General features: G+C 39.0%; 1 protein-coding gene across 6 annotated transcripts in view; it reads left to right on the plus strand.

Annotated features, from left to right (window-relative positions):
* The window catches only part of Tbl1xr1 (TBL1X/Y related 1), a 146,482-nt gene that overhangs the window by 101,730 nt on the left and 18,629 nt on the right, over positions 1-26,123 (plus strand). For 4 of the 6 annotated variants that reach the window (XM_051156967.1, XM_051156969.1, XM_051156968.1 and 1 more), the window contains exon 3: positions 19,424-19,526. The exons of 1 other annotated variant lie outside the window; for it this stretch is intronic. In XM_051156967.1, coding sequence (XP_051012924.1) covers positions 19,469-19,526 — 58 coding nt within the window. In that variant the 5' untranslated portion in view covers positions 19,424-19,468. Of the gene's footprint in view, positions 1-19,423; positions 19,527-22,566; positions 22,838-26,123 lie in introns of those variants that run through there. One more of the 6 variants, XM_051156972.1, reaches the window with a different exon arrangement.

The raw sequence follows: 26,123 nt of genomic DNA on the forward strand, positions 1-26,123 counted from the left end.
GAAGGCTCCAAGCTCCAAGGACCAGAACATATTTTCAAGAAAATCATAGAAGAAAATTTCCCCAACCTAAAGAAAAAGATGCATTTAAACATACAAGAGGCTTACAAACACCAAATAGACTAGAACAAGAAAGAAGTTCCACCCGGTACATAATAATCAAAACACTAAATATACAGAACAAAGGGGAAAAAAGCATCAAGGGGAAACGGCCAAGTAATTTATAAAAGCAGAATCATACTTGACTTCTCTGCGGAGACTATGAAAGCAAGAAGGGTCTGGGCAGATGTCATGGAGACACTAGAGACCACCAATGCAAGACAAGATTATCCAGCAAAGCTTCCAATCACCATAGGTGGAGAAAACAAGATATTCCATGACAAAACCAAATTTAAACAATATCTATGTACCAATGCAGCATTATAGAAGATACTGGAAGGAAAACTCCAACCCAATGAGGTCCACTACCCAAGGATATAGATAACATCACAACAGCGAAACAAAAAGAAGACAAACACACAATCACCACTATCACCACCAATATCACAATAAAAGGAACTAACAATCATTGGTCACTAATATCTCTCAACATCAATAGACTCCGCTCTCCATTAAAAAGACATAGGCTAACAAAATGGACGTGTAAACAGGATCTAACATTCTGCTGCACACAGGCTGGGCGGTGGTGGCACACACCTTTAATCCCAGCACTCAGGAGGCAGTGGCAGGTGGATCGTTGTGGGGCCGAGGCCAGCCTGGTCTACAGAGCAAGTCCAGGACAGCCAAGGCTACACAGAGAAACCCTGTCTCCAAAAACAAAACCAAACAAACAAAAGAAACATATTTCAGCAACAAAAATAGACATAACCTCAGAGTAAAGGGCTGGAAAAAGGCTTTCCAGCAAACTGATCCAAGAAGCAAGCTGTAGTAGCCATACTAAGATCTAATAGAATAGACTATCCACCAAAATTAATGAAAAGAGATGGGAATGAACACTACGTTCTCATCAAAGGAAAAAAAATACACCAAGTAAACATCTCAATCCTGACCATTTATGCCCCAAATACAAAGGCACCCATGTTTATAAAAGAAACATCATTAAAACTTAAAACTTAGATCTCTCATCTATGCCCACACATTAATTGTGGGAGACTTCAACAACCCACTCTCACCAGTTGACAGATTATTGAAACAGAAACTTAATAAAGAAATAATGAATCTACAGGTAGACCAAATAGATGTCTACAGAACTTTTCACCCAAACACAGAAGAATATACTTTCTTCACCACATAACATGGAACCTTCTCAAAAATTAACCATATTCTTGGTCACAAAGAAAACTTTAATAGATACAAAGAAATGTGAACTATTCCATTTTTATCATACTACCATAGATTAAAACTGGAATGAAACAAGAGAAACCTACAAAGTCATTGAAACCAAATTACTCCCTACTCAATGACCACTGGGTTCAAGCATGAAATAAAGATGGAAATGAAAGACTTTCTAGAATTCAATGAAAATGAAGGCACAACATACCTAAACTTTTGAGGCACAATGAAAGCAATGTTTAGAGAAATGTTCATAGCAGTAAGTGCCTTCATAAAGAAACTGGAGAGATCTCACACTAGCAACTTAACAGCACACCTGAAAGCTCTAAAACAAAAAGAAGCAAACATACCAGAAAGAAAGAGATGACAGGAAATAATTAAACTCGGGGCTGAAATCAATAAATTAGAAACAAAGAGCAATATGAAAAATTAATGAAAGCAGGAGCTGGTTCTTTGAGAAAATCAGCAAGATTAACAAACCCACTAGCCAATCTAACTAAATGGAAGAGAGACAGTACCGAAATCAACAAAATCAGAAAAGGGGGACATAACAAACACCGAGGAAATCGAAAGAATCATTAGGTCTTACTTCAAAAGCCTATATCCCACAAAATTAGAAAAATCTAAATGAAATGACCTATTTTCTTGATAGATTCACTTATCAAAGTTGACTTAAGGTCAGGTAAACAGTTTAAACAGTCCTATAAACCCTAAGGAAATTGAAGCAGTCATCGCAAATATCCCAACTTAAAAAAGGTCAGTCCCAGATTGTTCTAGTGCTGACTTTTAGCAGACATTCAAAGACAAGCTAATACCAACACTCCTGAAACTATTCCACAAAATAGAAACAGAAGGAACATTGCCTAACTCATGAGGCCACAGTCACCCTGATACCTAAACCACACAAAGTCTTAATAAGGAAAGAGAATTTTAGACCAGTTTCACTCATGCACATTTATGCAAAAATGCTAATAAAATACTTAGAAAGCAAATCTAAGAATACATAAAATACATCATCCACCATGATCAAGTAGACTTCATTCCAGGGATGCAGGGATAAGTCAGCATATGAAAATCCCTCGGTATAATCCACCATATAAACAAACTGAATGAAAATATTACAGTCATCTATTAGATGCCGAAAAAGCCTTTGACAAAATACAACACTCCTTCATGATGTGAAAGTCTTGGGAGAGATCAAGGATACAAGGCCCATACCTATACACAATAAAGGCTATATACAACAAGGCGATAGCCAACATCAAATTAAATGGAGAGAAAATCTGGGACACGAAAATACTGCCCACTTTCTCCATATTTCTTTAATACAGTACTAGAAGTTCTAGCTAGAGCAATAAGACTAGAACTAAAGGAGATCAAGGGACACAAATTAGAAAGGAAGAAGTCAAAGGATCACTGTTCACAGTTGATATCATAGTATACATAAGTGGCCCCTAAAATTCCACCAGAGAACTCCTATACCTGATAAACACCTTCAGCAAAGTGGCGGGATACAAGATTAAAAAACAAACAAACAAACAAAAAAACCAGTAGCCCTCCTATATACATATGGCAAATGGGCTGAGGAAGAAATTATGGACACAACACCCTTCACAATAACCACAAATAATATAAACTACCTTCGTCTTAGTGTAACCAAACAAGTGAACGATCTGTATGACAAGAAGTTCAAATCTCTGAAGAAAGAAATTGAAGAAGATATCAGATGATGAAAAGATCTTGCACGCTTGTGGATTGGTAGGAATAACAGTAAAAATGGCCATACATTCAGACAGCACCCACAATAACACCTTACAACACATACATAAGGAGGAACCAGTTGCTGTTGGGAAAGAGGTACAGGGAAAGGCAGTGAGCAATCAGAAAAAAAAAAAATGAGAATGACGATCAGTGACATATGTATGGATGATACCATGATGATGAAGCACTATTTCTGTGAAGAATGTCATTAGAATGTTGACAGGGTAACACCGAATCTGTGTATCCCTTTCAGTAGTACAGGCATCTTCCTATTACTGATGTTGCTGATCCAAGAGGGAGGTATGTATTTCAGTCCTCTAGGAGTTTCAACTGGTTTGAAAGTTTGACTATAGAGCTCTATCACTTTCATGGTTATGTGTATTTATTTCTAAGGTACTTTGAGAACTACTGTAAATGGAATTATTTCATCCATTTCCTTTTTAGTATATTTATCATTGGTTAAATAGAAAATTACTGATTTTTGTACCCTGGTTTTCTGAAATAATTTACTGGACCTAAGAATCTTCTAATAGTATATAATGGCTCTGTTTCTCTCTCCCCTCTCTCCCTCTCTCCCTTTCCCTCACACCCCTCAGAGAGAGAGATGCACAACATGCATGTACATATACACAAATATTTTTCCTATTTGTCACTATTTTTTTCTTTTGGCTTATTTCTCTAAAGTTTACTAAATGTGGTGAAAGTATATATGTTGGTTGCCAATTTTAGAGAAAAATTGGTGTTTTCTCTATTTATTATAAAGTTTACTACAGCATTATTGTATAAACTTATGAATTTGAAGGATTGTCATTTTCTAGTTTCAGGTCTTTTTTCTCATGGAAAAAATGCTAAAATGCATCAAAAGCCTTTTCTTCCTCTTCAGATAATCCTGTGTTACTTCTGTCTGTCGTCTAGGTATATGCTATATTACATTTATTTTTTTCAAGGTGTAGTCATTTATTTGTTACTCTTAAGGACTCTTATTTTTGTCTGAATTCAGAAGTACAAGTTCTTAGCTAGGACAGCCTATGTATTTTAGCAGTTTGTGCCCAGCATTTTCTTCGGCTTCCTCCATTCTCTTGGCCAAAACTTTAGCATATGTTGCAGCCTGCTCCTTATTTTTCTTAATGCATTGTTCTTAAGAACATGTATCAGCATTTGTTTTACAAGACCTATGTGTTGGGGGTTGGTGTGGTGCTATGTATTCAGGTGTTAATCCCCAAATCTGTTATACCCCAGATGAGCACATTTCTCATGTACACCAAGTGGTGTTGTGTATCTTCATCCACCAATTATCCTTGATAGGCTAACAAAGTTGCTGACAGCCTGGGCTGGGCAGAAGAGAGGTAGGTAGAGTAGAGGGTCTAGGGCTTGGGGTCGGGAGACCACAAGGCATGGGGAGAGTAGGCAGAAGGTGTAGCAGGAAGAGAGAAAGCTGGAGAGAAGGAAGTCATGATGGGGTAGAATGGACCATGAGCACATGGCCATGAGGACAGAATGACATAGCAGATTCAGCTCAGACGGGATGACTTATTTGCAACTAGCATGGGATGTGTAGCTGGGAGATAGCAAAATAGCTTAGAGGGTTGATATCTTCACAGCTTCTAGTGAAACAAACAAGCCCTAGTGCATTAAGCTTTTAAAACACACATGCACCCGCACCCGCACATGCACGCCATCTTACCAAAAGCAACCTACAGATTTAACATCCCCATCAAACTACCAACACAAGTTTTTACAAACCTTGAAAGAACAATTCTAAACTTCACATGGAAAACAGTACACCTAGAATACCTAAAACAATCCTATACAATAAAAGAATTTCTGAAAGTATCTCCAGCCCTGACTTCAAGCTATACTACAGAGCAATAGTAATAAAAACTGCGTGGCACTGGCATAGAAATACAATAGGTGATCAATGGAATTGAATTAATGACCCAGAAATAAACTGACAGACCTATGTACACTTGAATTTTGACAAAAGAGCCAAAACCATACAATGGAAAAAAGGCAGCATCTTCAATAATTAATAAATGGGACCTCTTGAAACTGAAAAACTCCTGTAAGGAAAAGAACACTGTGAATAGTACAAAATGGCAGTCTACAGATTGAGAAAAAGATCTTCACCAATCCTACATTTGACAAATGATTAATATACAAAATATATAAAGCATTCTATGATTTAAACACCATGAAAGTAAATAACCTAACTCAAAAATAAGGTACAGAACTAAACAGAATTCTCAACAGGGGAATTTCTAGTGGCTGAGAAGCACTTAAAGTAATGCTCAGTGTCTTTTGTCACCAGGGAAATACAATTCAAAATGACTCTGAGAATCCTTCTTACACCTGTCAGAATAGCTAAGATCAACTCATCTTGGCTAGGATGTGGCAAAAGGGGAACATGCCTCCACTGCTGGTAGGAGTGCAAACTTGTACAACCACTTTGGAAATAAGTCTGGGGCTTTCTCAGAAAAGTGGGATTAGCTCTACCTCAAGACCCAGCTATACCACTCCTGAGTATATCCCTAAAAGATGCTCCACCATACAATAGGGACAGGTGCTCATCTATGTTCATAGCAGCTTTATTTGTACTAACCACACTCTGGAAACAATCTAGATGTCCCTCAACTGAAGAATAGACTAGCTGTGGTATATTTACACAATGGAATACTACTCATCTATTATAAACAAGGGAATCATAAATTTGCAGGCAAATACATGGAACTGGAAAAGATCATCTTGAATGACGTAACCCAGACTCAGAAAGACATACAGGGTTGCTTATAAGTGGATTTTAGGCATATAGTACAAGGTTAGCATAAATGCCCAGACCTAAAAAAGATATGTAATAGGATACTTATATCTCATTCAGGAGGGGAAATAGGATAGAAAGCGTTAGTGGATAAAGAGAGAGAACAAGATAGGAGAGGGAGTGCAAAAAGATATGAGGGTGTAGATCAGACCTGAGGAGAACAGGGGCAGGTGGACAGAATGCCTGTAGAGAAAAGAGAAACTGTATAGGGGCATCGCTGTGAAAAGCTAGACACCCATGTCAGGGCATGATCCTGGGTGGATATGAGGTTGTAGACTAGCGGAGACTCCAAGTAGCAGTGGCCAGAGAGACTGAGGACATCCTCTAACTAGACAAGACTCCTAATAGAAGGAAGGGAACACCAACCTACCCTGCCTACAAGATGTGCAGGGATAAAGTTAGAGCAGATAGGGAAGAGATTGAGGGAATGTCTAACTAACACCTGGCCCAACCCAAGACCCACACCATGAGAGAGAGCCAACTCCTGTCACTATTAACATATTCTGCTATGGTTGCAGACAAGAGCATAGCAGCTTCATCCTCTGAAAGGCTACACTCAACAGCACTTGAAACATGCTGAGACTTACAGCTGAAGGTTGGGTGATCCTTAGGAAGTCTTATGGAAAAGTAGCGGAGGGGGTAGGACAAAAGGACCGGGAGGAGACAGGAGTTCCACAAGAAAACCAAGAGTCAACTAACAAGGTCCCAGAGTGGCTTATTGAGACTAAAGCACCAACCAACGACCATGCATGGATTGGATCTAGGCCCTCTACACAGATGTAGTTGATGGGCAGCTCAGACTTCGTGTGGGTCCTCTAGTAATGCTATTGGGACTGTCTCTGACATGGACTCTGTTCCTAGCTGTTTGATCACCTTCTCCTGGCAGGACTGCTTTCCTAGGCCACAGGGCAAGAGGACAGGCTAGTCCTGATTAGGTCTTGGTGAGCTGAGGTTGGTGAGAAGAGGGACTCTCATTTTTTGAGGAGTAGTGGCTGGGGAAGCAGGGGTCGGGGGGAGAGGATGGGACTGGGAGGAGAGGAGGTATGGGGGCTACGACCAGTTAAGTGAATGAACAAATTTTTTTTAAAGTTTTATTTTAGGCACTTTGGCTTCTTAAATTTGGTCATTGTTTTTTAAGGGAAACTCTCAGCAAGGCAGTTGCTTATCTCCAGCTCCTGTAGTCTGACCACACACCAAAGCTATGACAGGAAATACAGACAGGGCCATGAACTTAACTTCATAAATTGAATTATAATCAAGTAAAACAGTTTGGCCAAGATCTGAGAAGAGATAAGAGAGCAGTTTGTGTAGGTGAACTACTAAAAAGCCAAGAATTATCAGCCAAAAATATAGCATGCTTTGCAGGAAAACAGCTTGGAAGGTTGTTTTCCTTTGTGGGCACAGGGAGGTTGTAAACTGCAAATTTGTTTTTCTGTATTGATACTTACTTGGCCTCAAGTTGGCTGATGTGCCCCTTTGGCACTTCTATCCGCTTCTCCCTTTAAAGTTAAGCATTACCATCAGTCCAATATTTTATGGATTTTCTTGAATAATCTGAATTGAGATTTTTAAATTCTTGTTATTATTTATTTTCTTAGGTGTTTGGCCTAAGATACTCCTGCTCCGGCCTGGGATCATAGTAACTGTTGTTGTTTGTTTTCTGCTGCTTTTGTTTTAAGGCAAGATCTCGTGTAACTCATACTCACTGTGTAGCTAATGATAATTGAAATCTCCTTCCTACATCCTGGGATCAGAGTTGTATATGCCTACCCTTTTGGCTTTTGTGTCAGTGACATTGCCGTTATACCAACCTTTACATCTTAATGTATACTAAGGCATTGATGCTTAACATTGACTATTACATTAATTTTTTTGAATGGGGCCCGATCACATGGGCCCACAGGGCTTTACAGTACATATTTATAGACACATTAAAGTTTGACATTCATTGTCTATCTATATTCATTAGCCTTTGTAAAACTTGTCAGTGTACAGGTTACAGTGTTATCCTTCCCTACATCCCGGTCTGCCGTACCCTCCCGTTCCTCTTGCCATTTCAGCCTCCTGCCCCATTATTCTGTCTCCTTTTAGATCATTAGCACTTGTAGAACCCTGGACACTAAAAAAGGACTGTTGGTTGGAAGGGAAGGGGAAAGAACGATCTGAAGGGAGCAGGCTAGTAGAACACAGGTGATGTGCAGAATAATCGGACAGGCTCTTCCTCCTACATCCTGATGTGTCTAGATTACTGTTGCATGTTCTGCTGAGTTCACAGAGTACAGTGCTGTACCATGAAGAGATAAAAAGTAATCGTCAATAGTTTTTATCTTATTGAAAGTGTTCTTTTATAACAAATTTAACCTAATTTCTTGTTTGTTTTATCTTTAAAAAATTTCAAATTGGTAATAGGACTGAGCTTTTGTTGTTGAGTGACAAGTGGAATGTTAGTTGCCACTGGTTGAAGCCTCAGTCTGCTCAGATGGGGATCAGACCCTCACAGTTGTGTGCTTTCCGATCATGAGTTGCAAGGCGCTGGGCTTACTTCTTTTCAATTTGGACATCTGAACTAGACCCTACTATACTAAGCTTGTTGATTTGTAGGGAAATTGAAAGTTTAAAACTGTCACTAAAAAGTTCTTTCATTATACAAGCCTGCAACCCCATTCCTTCAGTACTATGAATGACATCTTGTTGGGAACAGACTCTGTTGAGTTGTACTCAGCTCAAACTGAGTCATCAGAGCAAGCTCACTTCCTTGTAGATAGGGTTTTGATAAAACGGGCAAACTTTGGACAGACAGAGACGCAGAGAAGAATGGACACTGGCCATTTGCAGATTACACAGAGAAACACACTCTGATCCTCTGAGCTGAGAAGAAGCGCTGGATGGGTGCAGTGACTCCCAAGAGGCCCTCCATTGTGCTTGAGTTTTGAGTTGTATCACTAGAACTATGAGATGAGTTCTGTCAGCTTGGTTCTAGCCACTTAGAAACTGCTGCCAAAGGATGTGGATTTGAGTACTTCGTGCTTAGAAGACTGCTTCTCTTAAACCATCATGTTTTGTAGAGATATAAATAAGAATTTTTATTGGGGTAAATTACAGGTACCCCAAACTACTGTTTGTGTGATCTATTCTTAAAATACTGCTAGGCTTCTGGGAAGTTGAGGAGGAAGCAGTTGTCAAGGTAAAGAGTTTATTGACTAAACTAGTGTCAGTACTGGAAGGTGGGTGGTTTCCTACGTTGGATGCAGGTAGGAGGGCCCCGCCTACATACAGTCCTGTCTCTGTTGAGGCTTCCCAGTGGCCTATGGTGATAATAGCTTATGTATAGGAATTTGGAAAAAAGGAAAGCCCTGCCATCTTATGTTTGGCTATTTTCTAATTTATGTACAGTTTTTGGTGTAGTTAGTTACCTCTAGCAGTGAGTATGTATAGACTCTGCCTTTGACCTTCTTAGACACTTATGCCTCTGGTTTCTTCATCTCTTTGCTGACTTTTTAGAGTATTCAATGGCTGGTATAGAGATTGTACCTGCTAAATTGTATCTGCAGCATGGTAAACTGGCTGAAAAGATTTTGACGTTTGTTTCTTAACCACTATCTTAATTTTATTTCTGTCCCACTACCTGGTGCAGTATATGCTAAATTTCATTTTGCAGTGCCCAGGTTGTGTTGTAAAGAAATCTACACTCCTTTGTAGCCTTGAACATGATCTCTTTGGGAAGTAAAGCCTATGGAAGAGTTCAGCTTTAGAGTCACAGCTGCAGAGGAAAGGCTTGCTGATGAGTCTTGGTAATTGGACCCCAGCAGCAGAGAAGCTGTGCTTCTCCTTCTAGCCTACTCTGACGGTAGAACCTGTCATGGAATAGGATGCAGTGGAGAATGTGACGACAAGGCCTAGTCTCTTTAGTGGCAGTGTGGCTGCTACTCCCTTTCTTCTTCCCTCCCTTGCTCCCTCCTTCCTCTTCTTTCCTTTTCCGACTCCTCTTTCTTTTAAATGTATGCTTTTTAGTTATTTTTTCTTAGCACATAGAATAAGTTTTCGGTGACATTTTTTTTATGAACATGTCATTGTAATTTGTTCATATTTGTCCCTCTGTTTTCCTTTTTCTTACTATCCATATCTATCTATCTATCTATCTATCTATCTATCTATCTATCTATCAATCATCTATCTATCATCTGTCTGTCTGTCTGTCAGTCAAACAGGGTCTCAAATCAGCCCTCGTTGTCGTGGAACTCACTATGTAGACCAAGCTGGCCTTGAACTCTAAAAATCATTTCTGTCATCTAGTTGCTAGGGTTAAAGGTGTGTGCTACAACAATTGCCTTGAATATATTTTTCACTTTACACGCATGTATTTTTTGCTTGCATGTGTATATGTGTGTTAGCATACAAGTGATTATGCTGGCCTGCCCTCAGGGACCTAGCAATTGTTTGCATCATCACCTGCTGCCACCACCAGATGCACAAATCTTCCCCCTCCCCCCAGCGTGCACTTTGGCTCCCCTTGTGCATGCGCTCGCTCTCTCTCTCTCTCTCTCTCTTTCTCTCCTCGTCCTCTCCTCTCTCCTCTCTGTCTCTCTCTCTCCTCCTCTCTCTCCTCTCCTTCTCTCCTCTCCCCTCTCTCTCTCTCTCTCCCCCTCCCTCCCTCTCCCCCCCTCTCCTTCCCTCTCCCTCTCTCTCCTCCTCTCTGTTTCTGCCATGCTCACTCTTGCTCTTTCTGTCCTTCTCTACCCTCACATGCATGGCTCTATGCCATTCCATTTGCCTGTTTACATGGCTTACTTGCTGCTTCTACACCTTCTCTAGGCTCTCCTCTCCCACCCCCAATAACCCTCCTTGTTGCATGGCATAATTTTTCAGGGGTTACCTTGGCTGGGCCTGCCATGGAGTCCTCTTACCATGGCATCATCATATTTTATAACAGTGTGCACCATGCACATGCCTGGTACTCCAGATCCCCTGGAACTGTAGCTAGGGATGGTTGTAAATTGTATTGGAGATGCTTGGAACTGAACCGTAGTCCTCTGTAAGATCAAGAAGGACTCTTAACTGCTGAGTCATCTCTCTCACCTATTTTTAATGCATTGGCATAGGACAATGGCAGGTATGTAATGCAGAACTCAGTAAAATATTTGAGCAATGCACAATGACTTAAAACACTCATTTTCAGTATAATTACTAAATTATGGGTATATCTGCAGAGAACTACATAAACAGAGGTGTGGTCTTAGATACGTTTGTCATTTTCATTTCTCTGATGGCTCAGAGTTATATGCCATATGTTTAATAAAAACTATGTCTTTTGTGTGCTTATGTTTTTAAAGCTAGTACTTATTCTATTAAGTACATTTTGGGGGTGGGGTAACTAATACATATTCCTACCTCAGCATAAATGGAAGATTTAGGTCAAGTTAAAATCTGGACCCTTGGTGGCTTAATGAGGCAGTTCCCCTTTTCTCCAGTAAGCTGACTTTGACAGAGAAATGATAACTGGAACTGCGAAGACAGAATGGGGTTTTATACCCAGAAGTCCTCAAGCATGTGCATTCCCATTCATTGCAACCTGAGTTCATTAGCCTGAAAGAGCTTTTTTTTTTTTTTAAATGTGGGCTATGTAGTATTGGTATTTACTGCATCAGTTTCTAAAAGTGTAAAAATTTACAATTCACGTTTTAAAAAATTCCATGTATAACATAATAACACAAATCATGTTTTATTAAATAAAAGTTTTCTAAGAAATGTATTTAGATCTACATTGTTTTATGTTTTTGCAAATCCTTTAATCTCCGGATTGATGCACAGCTGGGTATTCACATCTGCTGTGAATTCTAGTGTGAAGATGTGTTGCTGTAGTTGAAACATATGGGAGCCCTGGCTGTGCAAGGAGAGCAGGAAAGTTTCCAAATTAAAACCAAAATTTATTTTTGGAATAAATGTCTTAGTCTTCTTTATTACCAGACTAAAGCTCAGCAAATGAACAGTTCTTTTAAGGGTTCACTGTGATGCTGGATCTGAAATTGTATCAATGAAACTTTTGTATACTTTTTTTGTTGTTACTATTTTTAATTATGTGTGTATATGCCTGCAGAGGCCAGAGCATGTTATCTTTTCCAGTTCTTCCCGCATTTGGTGTTGGGTTTCCTGGAACAGTGTGGTTAATTGCTTCCCTCACTGCCCCATTTTGTAATTCTTTCATGTTAAAATATACCAACCTTTGAGACAGGGTTTCCCTGTGCAGCCTGGGCTTGCCTGGAACTTGCTGTGTAGACCAGGCTATCCTCAAATCCACAGACCTTCACCTGCCCCTGCTTTTTAACTGCTGGATTAGTGATGCCCACCACTACATCTGGCCCTTTCTTAAACTTTAAAATATCCTCTATTCCTACATAATTTTGTAAGCTTTGTGCTGGCCATTTGAAAAAGATTTACTAAGGTAGAAAAAATTTTCACAAGCCTATGGTACAATGTCAACATATCAGAGACATTAATCAAGCCACCATTTTCCTCTTTAAGATTACGTACTGGGCTTTGGGTGGTCCAGTATGCCTTTAATCCTAGTACTCCAGAGGCAGAGGCTGACCCATCTCTGTGAGTTCAAGGCCAACTTGTTCTACAAGATGAGTCCAGGGCAATTACACAGAGAAACCCCATCTCTGGAAAAACAAAAACAAAAAATGAACAACAACAAAAAGCAACTTATGACAGCATTTCCAAAATCATAAGTGTTGAATGATTTATTAGCATTTAATATTGAATTATTATTTTAGTAAAATCAGTGGTTACTCCTTATCCTGCTTTATACCGAGACAACCACACAGAAAGACTAGGATCTATTTTATTAGCCTATAGCAGAATGCTGTGCAATAATTACTTCCTCCTAAACCTCCTTGGTAGTATAGTTTCCTCCCATCCTGATTTCCCACTTTATACTTGCTTTTTACTTATATCCTAGATGTGGCTCTATCTTCTCTTCTCTTTCTCCTCCCCTCACTGGATCAAGATCTCCCATCCTATTCTCTTGTTATTGCTCAGCATTGGCTAGTTTGTTTTTATTGGCAACATGGAGAACAAGTGGTGACATGTTTACAAAAACTTGAAACAGGAGATACTAAGAATAAACATCACAATGCAATGTCCAGATTAATACAGAGAGTGAGGTGGAGGAATCAGCATGTGAATGAACAAGGGGTAAACTGTACATAGTCCACAAGAACATTATGCCAACACATAAAATTTTCATTTAAAAGCTTAAGTTTAATCTTTGCCAACAAATCATTAGTTTTTTTTTTTTTTTTTTTTCTCCTTGGAAATGACAGTTTTGTCTCATTCATTTGTGAGAACTATCTATGGTATGCCAACTAGAAAGCCATTCTGTTTTTTGAAATGTAAACTAAGGAGGGTGCAGCAAGGTCAGCTCTGGAAACAAACGCCTGTTTGAGCTTGGTGCTCTGTTACCTGGGATAGTAAAGAAGATATTGGTGTTAAAGTATTAATAAAATTCTTCAGGGAGAACTTTTTATTTGTTTTTGTTGTCATACATAGTGATGAAAAAAATTCATAACTGTTCTGCCTGTGCTGTGAGAAGTGCCTCATTTCATGCGTCAACTCAATGAACAGGGATACTGTAGCAACACTGTATGTAGGAAAGGAAGTTTGCCCCCATGACACCATAAAATTCTCTAAGTCTCATCTGGAGACCCAATATTAAACTGAATTTTAAAAGTTGATCACATTTTGCCATGCACACAGTGTTTATTCTATCTGACTTGAAGTTCTGAGTACCTGAACCATCTTACCTATGAAACGTATTTGTTATGAAGTATGGAGGGATGCATCTTTCCACAGAATACTTGCCCCTCATTGTAACTAGAGATTGCATTTTATTGGCAGGATACTAGGAAGGATTGAACCCTGTCTGGCCTCAGGTGGTTATGGAGTAGTAGATTTTGTTTTGTGTATTTGCCTTGGCTCTTCTGTGGGTCTGTTTGTTTGCTTTCCTGCTTTCTTGCTTTTTAGAGCAGAAAAACCTGGAGGAAGTGCTGTCCCCCTTTTGAACACTAAATGTACCTAAGCCCTCTTAATTGACTTAAACAGGCGCTCACTATCCTTTAGGGTCTATGCTGATTCCTTCTATGCAGTTTTCTTCTTTTGTTGAAGCACTACACTGGACACTTAGTCTCTGGTGATCAGCTGCTTGCTACCAGGACCTTTCTCAATGTACTTAGTCCTTGTTAGTCTTCAGTTTTCTTACTTACCTCCTTATTCTGGAAATGCTTTCATGAACATCTCTTGTTCTCACATTTTGGGCCAGATTGTTTTCTGTTTCTCTCTGTTCTACCTTCAGTGTCTGAGTTATGAGCACAGTGCTTACCTGTTCTGGTGCTTGACCAATTTCTAGAAAGAGTAGGTTGTGTTCAGTCTTATTTTCTTCTAAGACTGAAGCTACAATAAAGATGGATTTAATTTGAGATGGTTATACTAGCCTTTTATGCCAATGAGCTTTCCATGCTACTGGAAGAGCGTAGCTCTCTGGTTTGATTTCCCATACTAGACTTTCTCGCATTCTTTTTTTTTTCTTCAAGATTTATTTATTTATTATTATGTATACAGTGCTCTGCCTGCATGTACAGCTTCAAACCAGAAGAGGGTACCAGATCACATTATAGATGGTTGCGAGCCACCATGTGGTTTCTGAGAATTGAACTCAGGACCTCTGGAAGAACAGCCAGTACTCTTAACCGCTGAGCCATCTCTCCAGCCCCTTGCATTCTTTATTAATGAGAAAGTGGACAGTACTGAAGAGTGAGACATGAAATCTAGGGGACAGAGAGCAGGCCATATGATACATTTCTCAGTGATCTAGTCGAAATCAACTATAGGATTTACGGCAATCAACCATTTTCTCATTAAGAAAGAATGCGAGAATGGTTGACTGCCTTAAATCCTATAGTTGATTTCGACTAGATCACTGAGAAAATGTATCATATGGCCTGCTCTCTGTCCCCTAGATTTCACGTCTCACTCTTCAGTGCCCCTGTCTACATGTTTGAACTATAGTGGACTCAGTTTTCAATACATAGTTAATGAGTTCTGTATGCTCTTCATTTTCAGAGGATTTTAGATATTTCTGTAAATAGTCACTCTTTTTTGTATGTCTTGGAAATTACAGATGGCATCTGAACTATGAAGTAGTTCATCACTGGTCATTTCAGTAGGAGTATAGTAGTTAATGTTAGTTGATGGAGGGGACTTTTCACTTGTAGATTCTGGTTGACTACTAGATAACATTGCTAAGAGCCTTTAAAAGGCTAAACTGTGATTCCAATCTAGTGTTCTCTAGTATCAAACAATGGTGACTGTCTTGTTTAAAAAACAACACAAAAATGAACTGTAAGTACAAGAAGAAAGTGCCATTTTGTGTAAAATGAATATGTTGCCAAGTGAGTTTTTTGGAGACTTAACCTGAAGATGATCATGTCAAAAGAGGATGGTGACTTCCGCTCATAAGTGTTTATCTCCTGCTTTTCCTGTTTTTCCTCTCTTTGATCCCTTCATCTGTTTCCATTATGAGTGAAGATATTGTGGGCTATGTGTACTAGCACATTATAAAATATAAAATGTGTCTTGTAAAAAAATAGGTGAAGATTCAGTGACTTATTTTAAAAGGACTTTTTTTTTCCCATTTAGTATGAATTTCATAGGATGAGTCTTCAGATTGAAAATACAGTGTAAGTAGCATTTATCCATAGTTCAGAAGGCAGGTTTCTTCTTCTTTTAAAAGAAAAAAAAAATCTGTCCAGATGGTACTTACGTGTACTTGCGTGAGTTAGGCACAGCGTATCATAGTGTGCATGTAAAAGATCAGTCATTACCTCCCACCTTGTTGTGCTGCTGTGTTTGCTGCAAGCTCCCAAGATGGTTCTGTCTCATGCAAGGAATGCTGAGGTTAGGAACTCAGGCTATAATTTCCAGTTTTTATGTGGTGCTAGAATCTGGACTGTGCTCCGCCTGCTTTTGTGGACAGTGCTTTTGATCACTGAGCTGTTTTCCCACCCTGGGAATTCTTATTTAACTGAATAGATTGCTAGCAGCTGTCCTTATTGAATATAGAGAAGCCATAGTGTTGATACAAATAAAAAAGTAAGTGTACTGTTAACTATTGATGCTTTAAGAATTTTATTGATTTACCAAGCATGGTGTGGTTGGTCACATCTTTAATTCTAGTACTTGACAGGCAGAGGCAGGTGGATTCTGTAGGTGCAAGGCTAGCCAGGGCTATATAGAGAGACTCTTTGTCCAAAAACGGGAACAAAAAAGACTTGTTAAACTGGGGATTAAATTTGTTTCTGATTAGTTATCAAACAACTTGAAACATATGTTTCATTCAGGCAATTTCTTTCTAAGATTGTCTGATCACATGAAGATAGTCCGGTTTTCTTTGCTTTACAGCTTACAAATGGGCTTTCTGTAACTGGGTATTATTTAGTCTTAATAATAAAAATTTCTTGCCTTTTAAGATGTGTTTGAGGAAAAGTGAAAAATGCCTTAAAGCTTTCCTTCACTTGATATACTTTATACACACCAAATGGTATTACCTTAAATGTTGGTGAGGTTTTAATCTTTTCTAATGAGGTAGGAAATTGAAAGGAGCATGTTTTAGTGCTGTGTTCCAGAGAGAGCATTACTGAGGGAAGATGGCACATGTTAACATAGCAAGCTTATCTGGTCCTTAGCCATTTTCCAGGGCATGGTATGTTCAAAGATGGAGTCTATTTCTGAAGGAGAGATTAGGCTCTGAATTCAGCTGTTAAATTTACAGGTATCACAGAATGATCACATAGTTTCAGACTTTGTAGTGATGAAGCCATATGTGGTCATGCGTACCTGTAGTTCCAGTGACATGGAAGTTTGAGCTCAGGAGGTTGTTAATACTTAGGGTACCACAGTAAAGCTTTCCCTCTAAAATCAAAACCAAACAATAATGATTTTACATTAGCTAGAGTTACTATAGCAAATCCCACTGACTGAGTGGCCAGAAGAAACCTAGTTTCAGGATCCTGGGTACTTGACATCCAAGGTCAAAGGATTAGGGTCAGTGTCCTCTGAGGCTCCTTTGTGCTTGTGCATCCCTGGTGTATGGTACCAACCAAGAAAGACCACAGAGCTTTTTTTGAACTTAAAGACCTTGAAAGACCCTGTCTCCAAAACAGTCATGTCGGAGGTGGGCTACTTCCTCTCTCCGCAGTTGTACACAGTTATGCTAGCTTGAGTTTGGAGTTAAAAGGTTTAAGCCCACCTTGTTAAAGAGGTGCTGTTGCTACAGTGTATCTTGGCTTGACAAAGTCAGCTTGGCACAACATGTAATGTGGTCCTAGTGAGCAGCATGGCTATGGGTGAATGATGATGGCTCATGGTTTTGAGAGCTCACCTCCCATTCAGGATTGTGCTAGTAGAAGATGCTGTCCCGCTCAATAGAGATTGCATTGTCTGTGTATGACATATTCTGGCTGACTTTGAGAATATGATGCCATTTGTTAAGATTGTATTGCGTGTAAACTGTTGTGATAGCCCCCACTACTCATGCAGATTAGTGAGTCAAGGCTTGGGAATAGCAGTGAGACCTCCTAGTGCTGAATTTTTCCTACTGGCCTCATTTTTCAACTTTGTCCTGCACTTTAGGGAGTCAGTATTTGCGATTACTATTTCTGAGTCCATAGCCCTGTCTCTAGGAGTGGTTTCTCATATGCCAGTCTCAGAAGTGAGGAACATAATACTGAAAAAGGAAGATCAACATATTTGACCAGGTCCTTTATCTATTGTCTAGTAAGTGCTTCCCCTTCCCTCGCATGCCATCCCTGCTTGCCTTTAGTCTTCTTATTATTCCAAACTAAATGGGAAGAAGTGTATTATGTCCTAGTAATTAGCTATATATTCAAACAATTTGAATTAAAAGATTAGATTCTCCTCACTGTGCTAGCGATGGCACTTGTGAGCCACCCATATTTTACAACTTTTGCCTGCTTAGCCCTAACTTGTATGCACTCTGTGTTGTTCAAGTTGTAATGAACTAAGTGACTTTCTTTCACAAATCAGGAAGGCTGTGAGGCCTCCTGTGTTTGTCAGGTCTCTGAAGCCTGTTGTAGTTCCTGTCACCCTTCAGCAAGTTCACCCCTAAGCGAGTATAGGAAGTTGGTCAGACAGTACTGCAGCAGCCTTTTTGGAACTGCCCCTGCCCCCACACTTCTAATCAGCACACAGTAAAACAAGTAGGTGGAAATGACCAAAGGAGCAGACCACTGCCTCCGCTCTCTCTGAACCATGGTGGCCATGATGCAGTTCCACTGGAAAATGTCTGCCAGGATGTCCATTTACCTCTACATCTACCAAGTATGGTAGGGGAGCGCTGTTGATACACAAGAGCTATGGTATAGCAGGACAATTAGCACAAGCTACATGTTAAGTGCACCTTTATTCTAAGTAGATACTAGCATATATTTTTAAACCTCATCAAAACACAATGTGTCAAATCCAGCCCATCACTTCTCTCAAAAGGACCAAAAGCAGAGAATATTTTTCTTTTTTCTTTTTCTTTTTCTTTTTTTTCTTCCTTGTTTTGTTTTGTTTTTCATTTTGAAAAATGTGCTTGGGGAAAAAAGAAGACCAAAATTGGACTACCCAATAATTAATGTGAAATATAAATTGCAGTGCCCACAACTAAAGTTTTACTGAAGCACAACTACATTTATTTGTTTACATTTACTGTTTTGCATCACATCATAACACTAGAGTAGTTGTGACAGACTACGGCTGCCTGGCAGAACCTCAAATATTTACTGTCTGGCTGTTAAGAGAAGTTTTGTGACCTGTACTTACATTGCAAGAGTAGATTTATATATACTTAAGTCAATGTCTTTAGCGTTTCTCTTGCCGTACACTTGACCTTATTCATAAGAGAATGTGGCATTATAAGAACTGTGTTCCAGCCTCCTGGTTTTATACATACCCAGATCTTGTATATACACATGCAGACTTGAGCACTGTATTATGAGATTCTGCGATGAAGCAAGGCTACCAAGCATGAAGAGATCCGACAGAACTAGGGGAAAGGACTGGGGCTCCTTCCTGTTCACCACTTTAAAATTGTGCCTTTTTCCAGTAACTGTTACACTAGACTCTTAATTAAGTCTTGCCAACTTATTTCTAGTTAAGGAGATTAAAGGGAATAAGTTTTTAATTATTTGCAATGTCGAAGGCCTTTGTGACTCTTTTCCTTTTTGACAGGATGTTACCCTATAGAAAAACAGCACTAGCTATGGTTTGATTGTGTAAGTCATTTTACTACCTTTAGAAGTAACTATGTTAATACTGCAAAGCAATAAGAACCTTCAGTTTTACATCATTTAATAAAATCAAATGTTTCTTTTTTTTTTTTTTTTTTTTTTTACAACATTGTTTACACTTTGTTTCAGTATATTTTTACTGAGAAAATAATTAACTTTGTTTTATTTTTAGGGTTATATCCTGTGTTGTGACCTCATGGTTTAAGTGGGAATAAAGATGAGTATAAGCAGTGATGAGGTCAACTTCTTGGTATATAGGTACTTGCAAGAGTCAGGTGAGTACTTCTATAAAGTAATAGGCCTCAAATTCCTTTACTATTCTCAAAATAATTTTTTATTAATTTGAAATTTGTACCAGTCCAAACTGTTGAGCTTTGTCTGTTTCTGGATGCTGGACTGCCACTTTAAAGCTGTGTTTGCTGCATGGTTTAACTCTCTGACTCTTTCAAATATGTTAGGATTGTCTCAGGCAAATACGTAACTAGCAGTCTGTCTTTTGATTTCAGAGGTCATTTTTAATAAGGTGTTAAGAAGTGACGTTGCGTATTTTAGTAAGAACTCAGATATGATCAGCTTGGTAATATATATTGCATGTGCACAGTTAATTGTTACTCTTACTTATAGTAAGGCTCTTAAAAGCAAAATTAACAGTATTTTTCAGAGTATTTTCATAAGTATTATTCCCAATTTATTAAATCTATTCTGATCTGAATTTTGGTTGATATATTGGGGTGGTTATTAATATAGATTATTGAATGTAGCTTTTAATTAATTTTGAGGTTATTGACCATCCAAGTTTTCTACTTATGGAAATCTAATCATAAAATAGAAGTAACATTACAAGTGAAACTGTTCCTACAATTCTCTCTGAGTAGCTGGGAAGATGATATCTAATCAGAAAGAGCAGGTAGTGAAGCTCAGTAAGCACCAAGGGGAGAGGAGTGGAGACTACAGTAATCAACCACTGGAGGGGCAAGGGGAGAGGAAAGACAAGAGTGGCCAACTATGGGGGTGAGGGGAGACTGAGCCTAACCAATCATGGTGGGGGTGGGAGTCAGAGGGAAGGAAGGAGAGCTCTGAGATAAGAGTCACCACCCAACAGAATAACTTCTTTGGAAGCTATGGAATTTGTTTATACTGAGAGGGAAGATACTGAGCTACTCAGAATTCTAGGAACAAGAGGAAACTGTTTAAGATAAGATGATTAATAAAGTAACAAAATAGTAGCCCTCATGACTATTCTGAATATAACCTGTGAAAGTTTGTACAAGTTATTATGCAACAGTGCCCAACATGGAAAGGACTTGTTGTGTGGACACCTTTGCTTTCTCCTCTTGAATTGGACCACTTGTCAAACCCCAGTTTTCAAGCTTTTGGACAAGCAGGCAGAAAGAGACGTGAAGGATTGGCATGAGGATTTGTAATGAAGTCTCCTTTGGTGTATTTGAAAGGCAACTGTTCAGGTCAGACCACTGGACAGTACTGTTCAAGAACATCAGAAACAGCTGGGTACCTCAGAGCACCCTGTCATTTACCCAGTGCCCAGGTGACCCAGGCAAGAGGTGCCTTACGGTGCTGCTTCTTGCTCAGATTCTCCTGTCCAAACAGTTCTACAAATTGCTTTTTATATTCCTACAAGAAAAGAATTGGAAAAGGGATGAGGTAGTGAAATACTGATCTGTTTAATTTCTGAAAGGATATTCAATGATTAAATATTAAATGTCTCATAAAGTTACCTGTATTCTCGATGAAAAATGTGAACACATTTTGGATGGTGTAGGTTACAGTGAAGATAAATAGAGAGAGGGCATGGTGGTCCCCATCTATAGCCAGTGCTTAGGATGGTGTAGATTAAAGATGAAGCCAGAGAGGGGGCATAGTGGTGCCTGTCCATGGCCCAGTGCTTAGCAGATGCAGGATCAGAAAAGTTAGTGTCCCCTCCAGCTACAAATAGTTTAAGGCCAGCCTGGGCTATATATAAGACCTTAACCTGCCAAAAACAAAACTAAAGCAAGAATTGTATTTTTAAGGACCCTGAATTGGCTCAAGTCATCTTAGTTTATATAATTAGTGTTCATTGCATTATTAGATGGGCTTTTGTTATGTCTTAGCATTATACTTCCATTGTACTGGTATTGAAAAATTAGTAAATAACATGTATAAAAGTGAAGAAAGTATCTTTGTAAAAATTGTAACTTATGACAGGAAAAAACTGGTTTTCTTGATGAGATTTTAACTGAGGATGTTTATTGTCTGGCAGTGCACCTTGCTGTAAATGTAGTCCTACTTCCTGACTCAGAGTTTGTGTCTGATATTGTCCTTGGCTGCTTGCATTAGAATCACCTGGTAAACAGAAGGCATCCCAGGTGACTCAGGCCAAACAAAGTGTAAAGGTCACTGTTTTGCGTCAGTCATAGGACAGGGATGGCTGGCAAGATGGCTCAGTACATGTAAAGGCACATGCTTTTGAAGCCTCAAGACCTGATTTTGATCCCTGGAACCACGTAGAGAGGTGAAAAGAGAAGAGCCCATGACGTTCTCTACTTCCACCCCACACTAATAATTAATAATAACAGATAAATTTTAAAATAGAAAATAGCTGTACTTTTTAGAAAAGAGGCAGGGTGGAAAGTACATATCATGTATGCAAGCATGTTCACAATATCATGAAAGAAAAATTATAATTAATGACTTGAATTTAGAGTGAACAGGCTGAAGGGTGAACATTCTGGGATGTGGAGTAAGTCATGTCTCCTAAGAACCATCGTTGACTGCACTGTGTGTGGTCAAAGGTCAAACAAGCAATGGGATATGCTTTGTTATATAAGCTGTCACCAGACATTGCCTTTAAATTTGTCCAGATGCAGAAAACAGTAGAGTTGAAGGATGTTATAGTTCTGTGAACGCAGTACAAGGACCTGGAACCTAGTTATCCCACAACAGACTCCATTTGCCATGAAACTGAGCACTCAGCTTGTGTTCAGAAAGCTCAGCTTCGGCTCTGACACGTGGTTGTGGTCATCTCTGGAACCATGGGGCTCAGTTGTATTAGCTCTGTTGATTGCAGGGGTGCTTGTAACAATCAGTTAAATACTTGTGCAATATGATGTAAGTTTCTTTAGTCATAACAATTTCTCCTGAAATGTCTTAACAATACAAAAGAATCCTTCCTATTCCTTACCATATCCCCTATGAAATAAGGTAAGGGGACAGAAAGGAGGCCAGGACAGAGATGCTTGAAGAACTAGCCTGTGATATGAGCAGACTAGAGTAAAAGGTCTTGTTCTGGCTCTCAGATGAGAAATGCCTTACAAAGCTTTCTTCTGTTTTGATAAATAATTGGCTGAGAGGTAACATTTTTCAGTAAGCACTTGTAACATCTGTTCCCTGAATCCTATGTTTAATGTTGACTAGACTGTGGCACCCATATCTAGAGGGAATGAAGCTATTTTCGTCTTAAACCTCCAGATGACTAACTTCAGAGTCGGGGTTGCTTGTTGAAAAGAGATGGCATCGCAAATGCTTTAACTAATCAGTTGCCCTTGTCTTTCTAAATTGCCCCTCACAGGTCAAGATGAAGACAAAGGTATTATTTATCATTGGGCTTTTATTAAGTATTGTAAATTTATACTTCTCAGTTTTGTCTCAGTTAAGTTTGTGATAGAACATTGATGAGGGCCTCACCTGATTCAGCATTTTTAGGAAGCCAACCCAATGCAGCAAATACTTTTAGGAATTATAATAATTGTTATTATTTTCCCTTTGAGGTAGCTTAAAAATTAGAAGTATTTGTTACATATAAGCAAGATTGACTTGAACCAGAGTTCCTCCTCTAGTTTCTGTTTGCCCCAGGGTGTGGATTTGATTGCCCTGTGGACTTAGCTGGCAACCCTATACAGTGGTCTGTGATGAATCATTGATTGAATCTGACGCAGTATTCCCTAGAGCTAAACCGCTTTGAATCTTTCCTACTATCCCTGCCCATATTCAACTTTGTTAGATAGGGGTGTTAAATAAATTTTCTTGTGGACTTTCTTGTGGTATTTGAGTTTTCTGCTTTATTTAAGAATATAAAATTTCAATTGAGCAGTGGTGGCACATGCCTTCAATTTTAGCATGTTGAGAGGCAGAGGCACGTGGATCTTTGAGTTCAAGGCCAGCCAGGGCTACACTGAGAAACCTTGTCTTAATAAGCCAAAAGAAAAAAAGGAGATCAAGTTTCCTTTTGATCCCTTTGTGTGTTTGGTTGAAGTCTTCGCAGATTTGAGTGTCGTCGCACATGTTCAAGAGCTCAGTAACATCTCTGTTGATGATGAACTTTGCTATTAAAAGTCATGCAGGCATTCTCCTTGTCACTCACTACCTCTTCTCTAACCTCTTCGAAAGGTCTCCTGGGTATAGGCCTACCACCATACTTGTTTGTGATATGGTGCTTACCCAAACGATGTAGAAAGTGAGCACTCCTTATCTAAAAGTCTGAAAGCCAAAATGCTTCAGAGTTTAATATCATGTAATAACTAATTTAATGCAAATAGAAGATTCCTCATCTGATCTCATGCTGACATGTCTCAGTTAAAATGCAGGCACACGGTAATGTTACAAAGAACACCTCCAGATTTAGTATAGCAAGAAATGTACTGTAAAGGAGTTTGTTTTTAAACATGGGTATCATCCTCAAGAAGGCAGACTCGTTTTAGACAGTCAGATGCTCCAGAATGTGAGGTCAAAGGCACATGTGGCTATTTCAGATATGGACTACTTGGCCTGTGTTTTAGTTAGAAGACCACACATCAAAACCCCATATTAATGTTTTTAACTTAGAAAATGTGATCATAATAAGAACAGAACAAATGGAAAATGTTTAACATTCAGCTTCTATACCACCAGTCACAGTTCATTCATTTTTCTTCTTTGATGGTTTTCTGTTAACCTCAATAGTGTTAATAAAATGGCAGCACAGTTTCTGTTGAGTCATGTAAAGGTAATTAGATAGGTAATCCTCCTTCCCCATACTACTAGCCATGAAAAACAAGACAGAAGGGAACTTGGGTTGTGTCTAGCTTCAGTTTTCCTCTTCCTCCTCTTCCTCCTTCTACTCTTCCTCCTTCTCTTCCTCTTTTTTTTTTTTTTTTTTAATGAGAGGTACAAGTCAGCATTTTTGTTTCTTTATAATAAAGTGTATATAATGAAAATTAGGGGTGACTTAAGTAAAGCCCCAATTTAAGGACTTTTATACTTTCAAATCAAGTTTTCCGTACTTTTAAGTGGAATGACCATTTTGTCTGAACTTTATATTTTTCATTTCAAGTGATATTGAAGTCCATTGGAATAGTTGTCAGAGTTCTTGCTCAGTCTTAATTTCATTGTCCTTTTGTTATTTTTGACATAGTGCGGCAAAAGTATAAAGAGGTGCACATACATTGCTGGTAGCTTTCATGTGTTTATATAGTTTTTTTTTTTTAACGATATAATGGTCATAATGATATCTTTTAAATTTTCTCTCCCTGTCCTCCCACCCCACCTCACTTTCTCGCTTTCTCACCATGCGCGCACGCACAAAGATCTTTTGAGGGAAACTTTCCTAAGGAGAAAAAGATGTATATATAGACATCCAATGTAAAAGTCTTTACAACAGTGAACATCATCAAAGCCCAGGTGTCAGGTTGAAGCATAAATGACTTTCAGTCTCAATGTTGTGCTCCTGCTTAAATAGTTCAGAGGGTCTAATATTCATACAAACTCTAAACTAGTTAGTAGTTTTGTTTGTTGTTGGTTTTGTTTTTTTCCTGTTTGTGGAGAATGCTAGGCATTAAATGGGCCAGGGCCTTCTGTACAGGTGCTCTAGCACAAAGCTTACTCCTCCATCTTGGACATAAGTTTTAAAAGCAAGATTTAGGGCATCGGACTGTGTGTTTAGTGTGTGAGTGCTGCCCGTCTATTCGTAGCTCTGTAGAACTGAACACGCTTTGTTGAAGCCCTACAGCATGTGGATAGTATGAACAAAATGCAGTTTCTGAGTATTACTGTTCTGAAGCTTAAACAGGAACCTATCAGTTTCATTTCCCTACTAGGACAACACTCTGTTCATTTACACTTTGCCTTAAGGGAAAAAGAAAAGCTAGATTGCTTGGCCATGACCACAATGTTCAAGAACTTTTATTTATTTATTTGTTTTTATTTTAGATTGCTGTGTTTGTGTTTGCAAAGTAGAGTTACAAGGCTGTGGAGTACTCATTCCTCTCTTCAAGTCCAACTTGTCCCTGGAAAATACTTGCTTAACTAAGCAGTGTGACAAAACAGGAACTATGTGATTGACTGTGTAACCCAGGCATACATATGCACAAAGACATCACACATATATACCCTGCCACTCTCTCCATGACAAATTTCCGGTGTGTGACTTCCTGATTTCTACCTCAGCCCTCTTCAGGGCTCCTCTGCTTCCTGCTCTTGGTTACCCTACATACATTATGGAGGTGCTACTTATGTCAGACTCATGTTTACCTGTGAAAAGGAGGGGTGCTGTTTTTAATAAGGCAGATTTCAACAGTTTGCAGATTTAAGCAATTCCCTTTGCTCCTGTGTAAATGTAAAGTTGTCCCGGAAACAGCTTTTCTTTTTTCTTTTTCTTTTTTAAATTAAATAAATGGGAACTTAAGGGGGAGCATAAACCTAGTTACAATTCAGTTGTTTTTAAACAAAGACTATAACTTTCCTGGAGTGACAGATTTTTACATATGCCAAAATGTGTTGTGGTGGAGCAGCCTTCTGATTTAATGGATGATTAAACAGGTAACTTGCTAGTTTCCCAGAGTTAAAGTATTGCTATATTTAAGCCCTTTCCTTGGCTGCCACATCAAGTAGTCAGTGTA

This window comes from Acomys russatus, chromosome 15, assembly GCF_903995435.1.
Source record: "Acomys russatus chromosome 15, mAcoRus1.1, whole genome shotgun sequence".
Taxonomy (NCBI): Eukaryota; Metazoa; Chordata; class Mammalia; order Rodentia; family Muridae; genus Acomys; species Acomys russatus.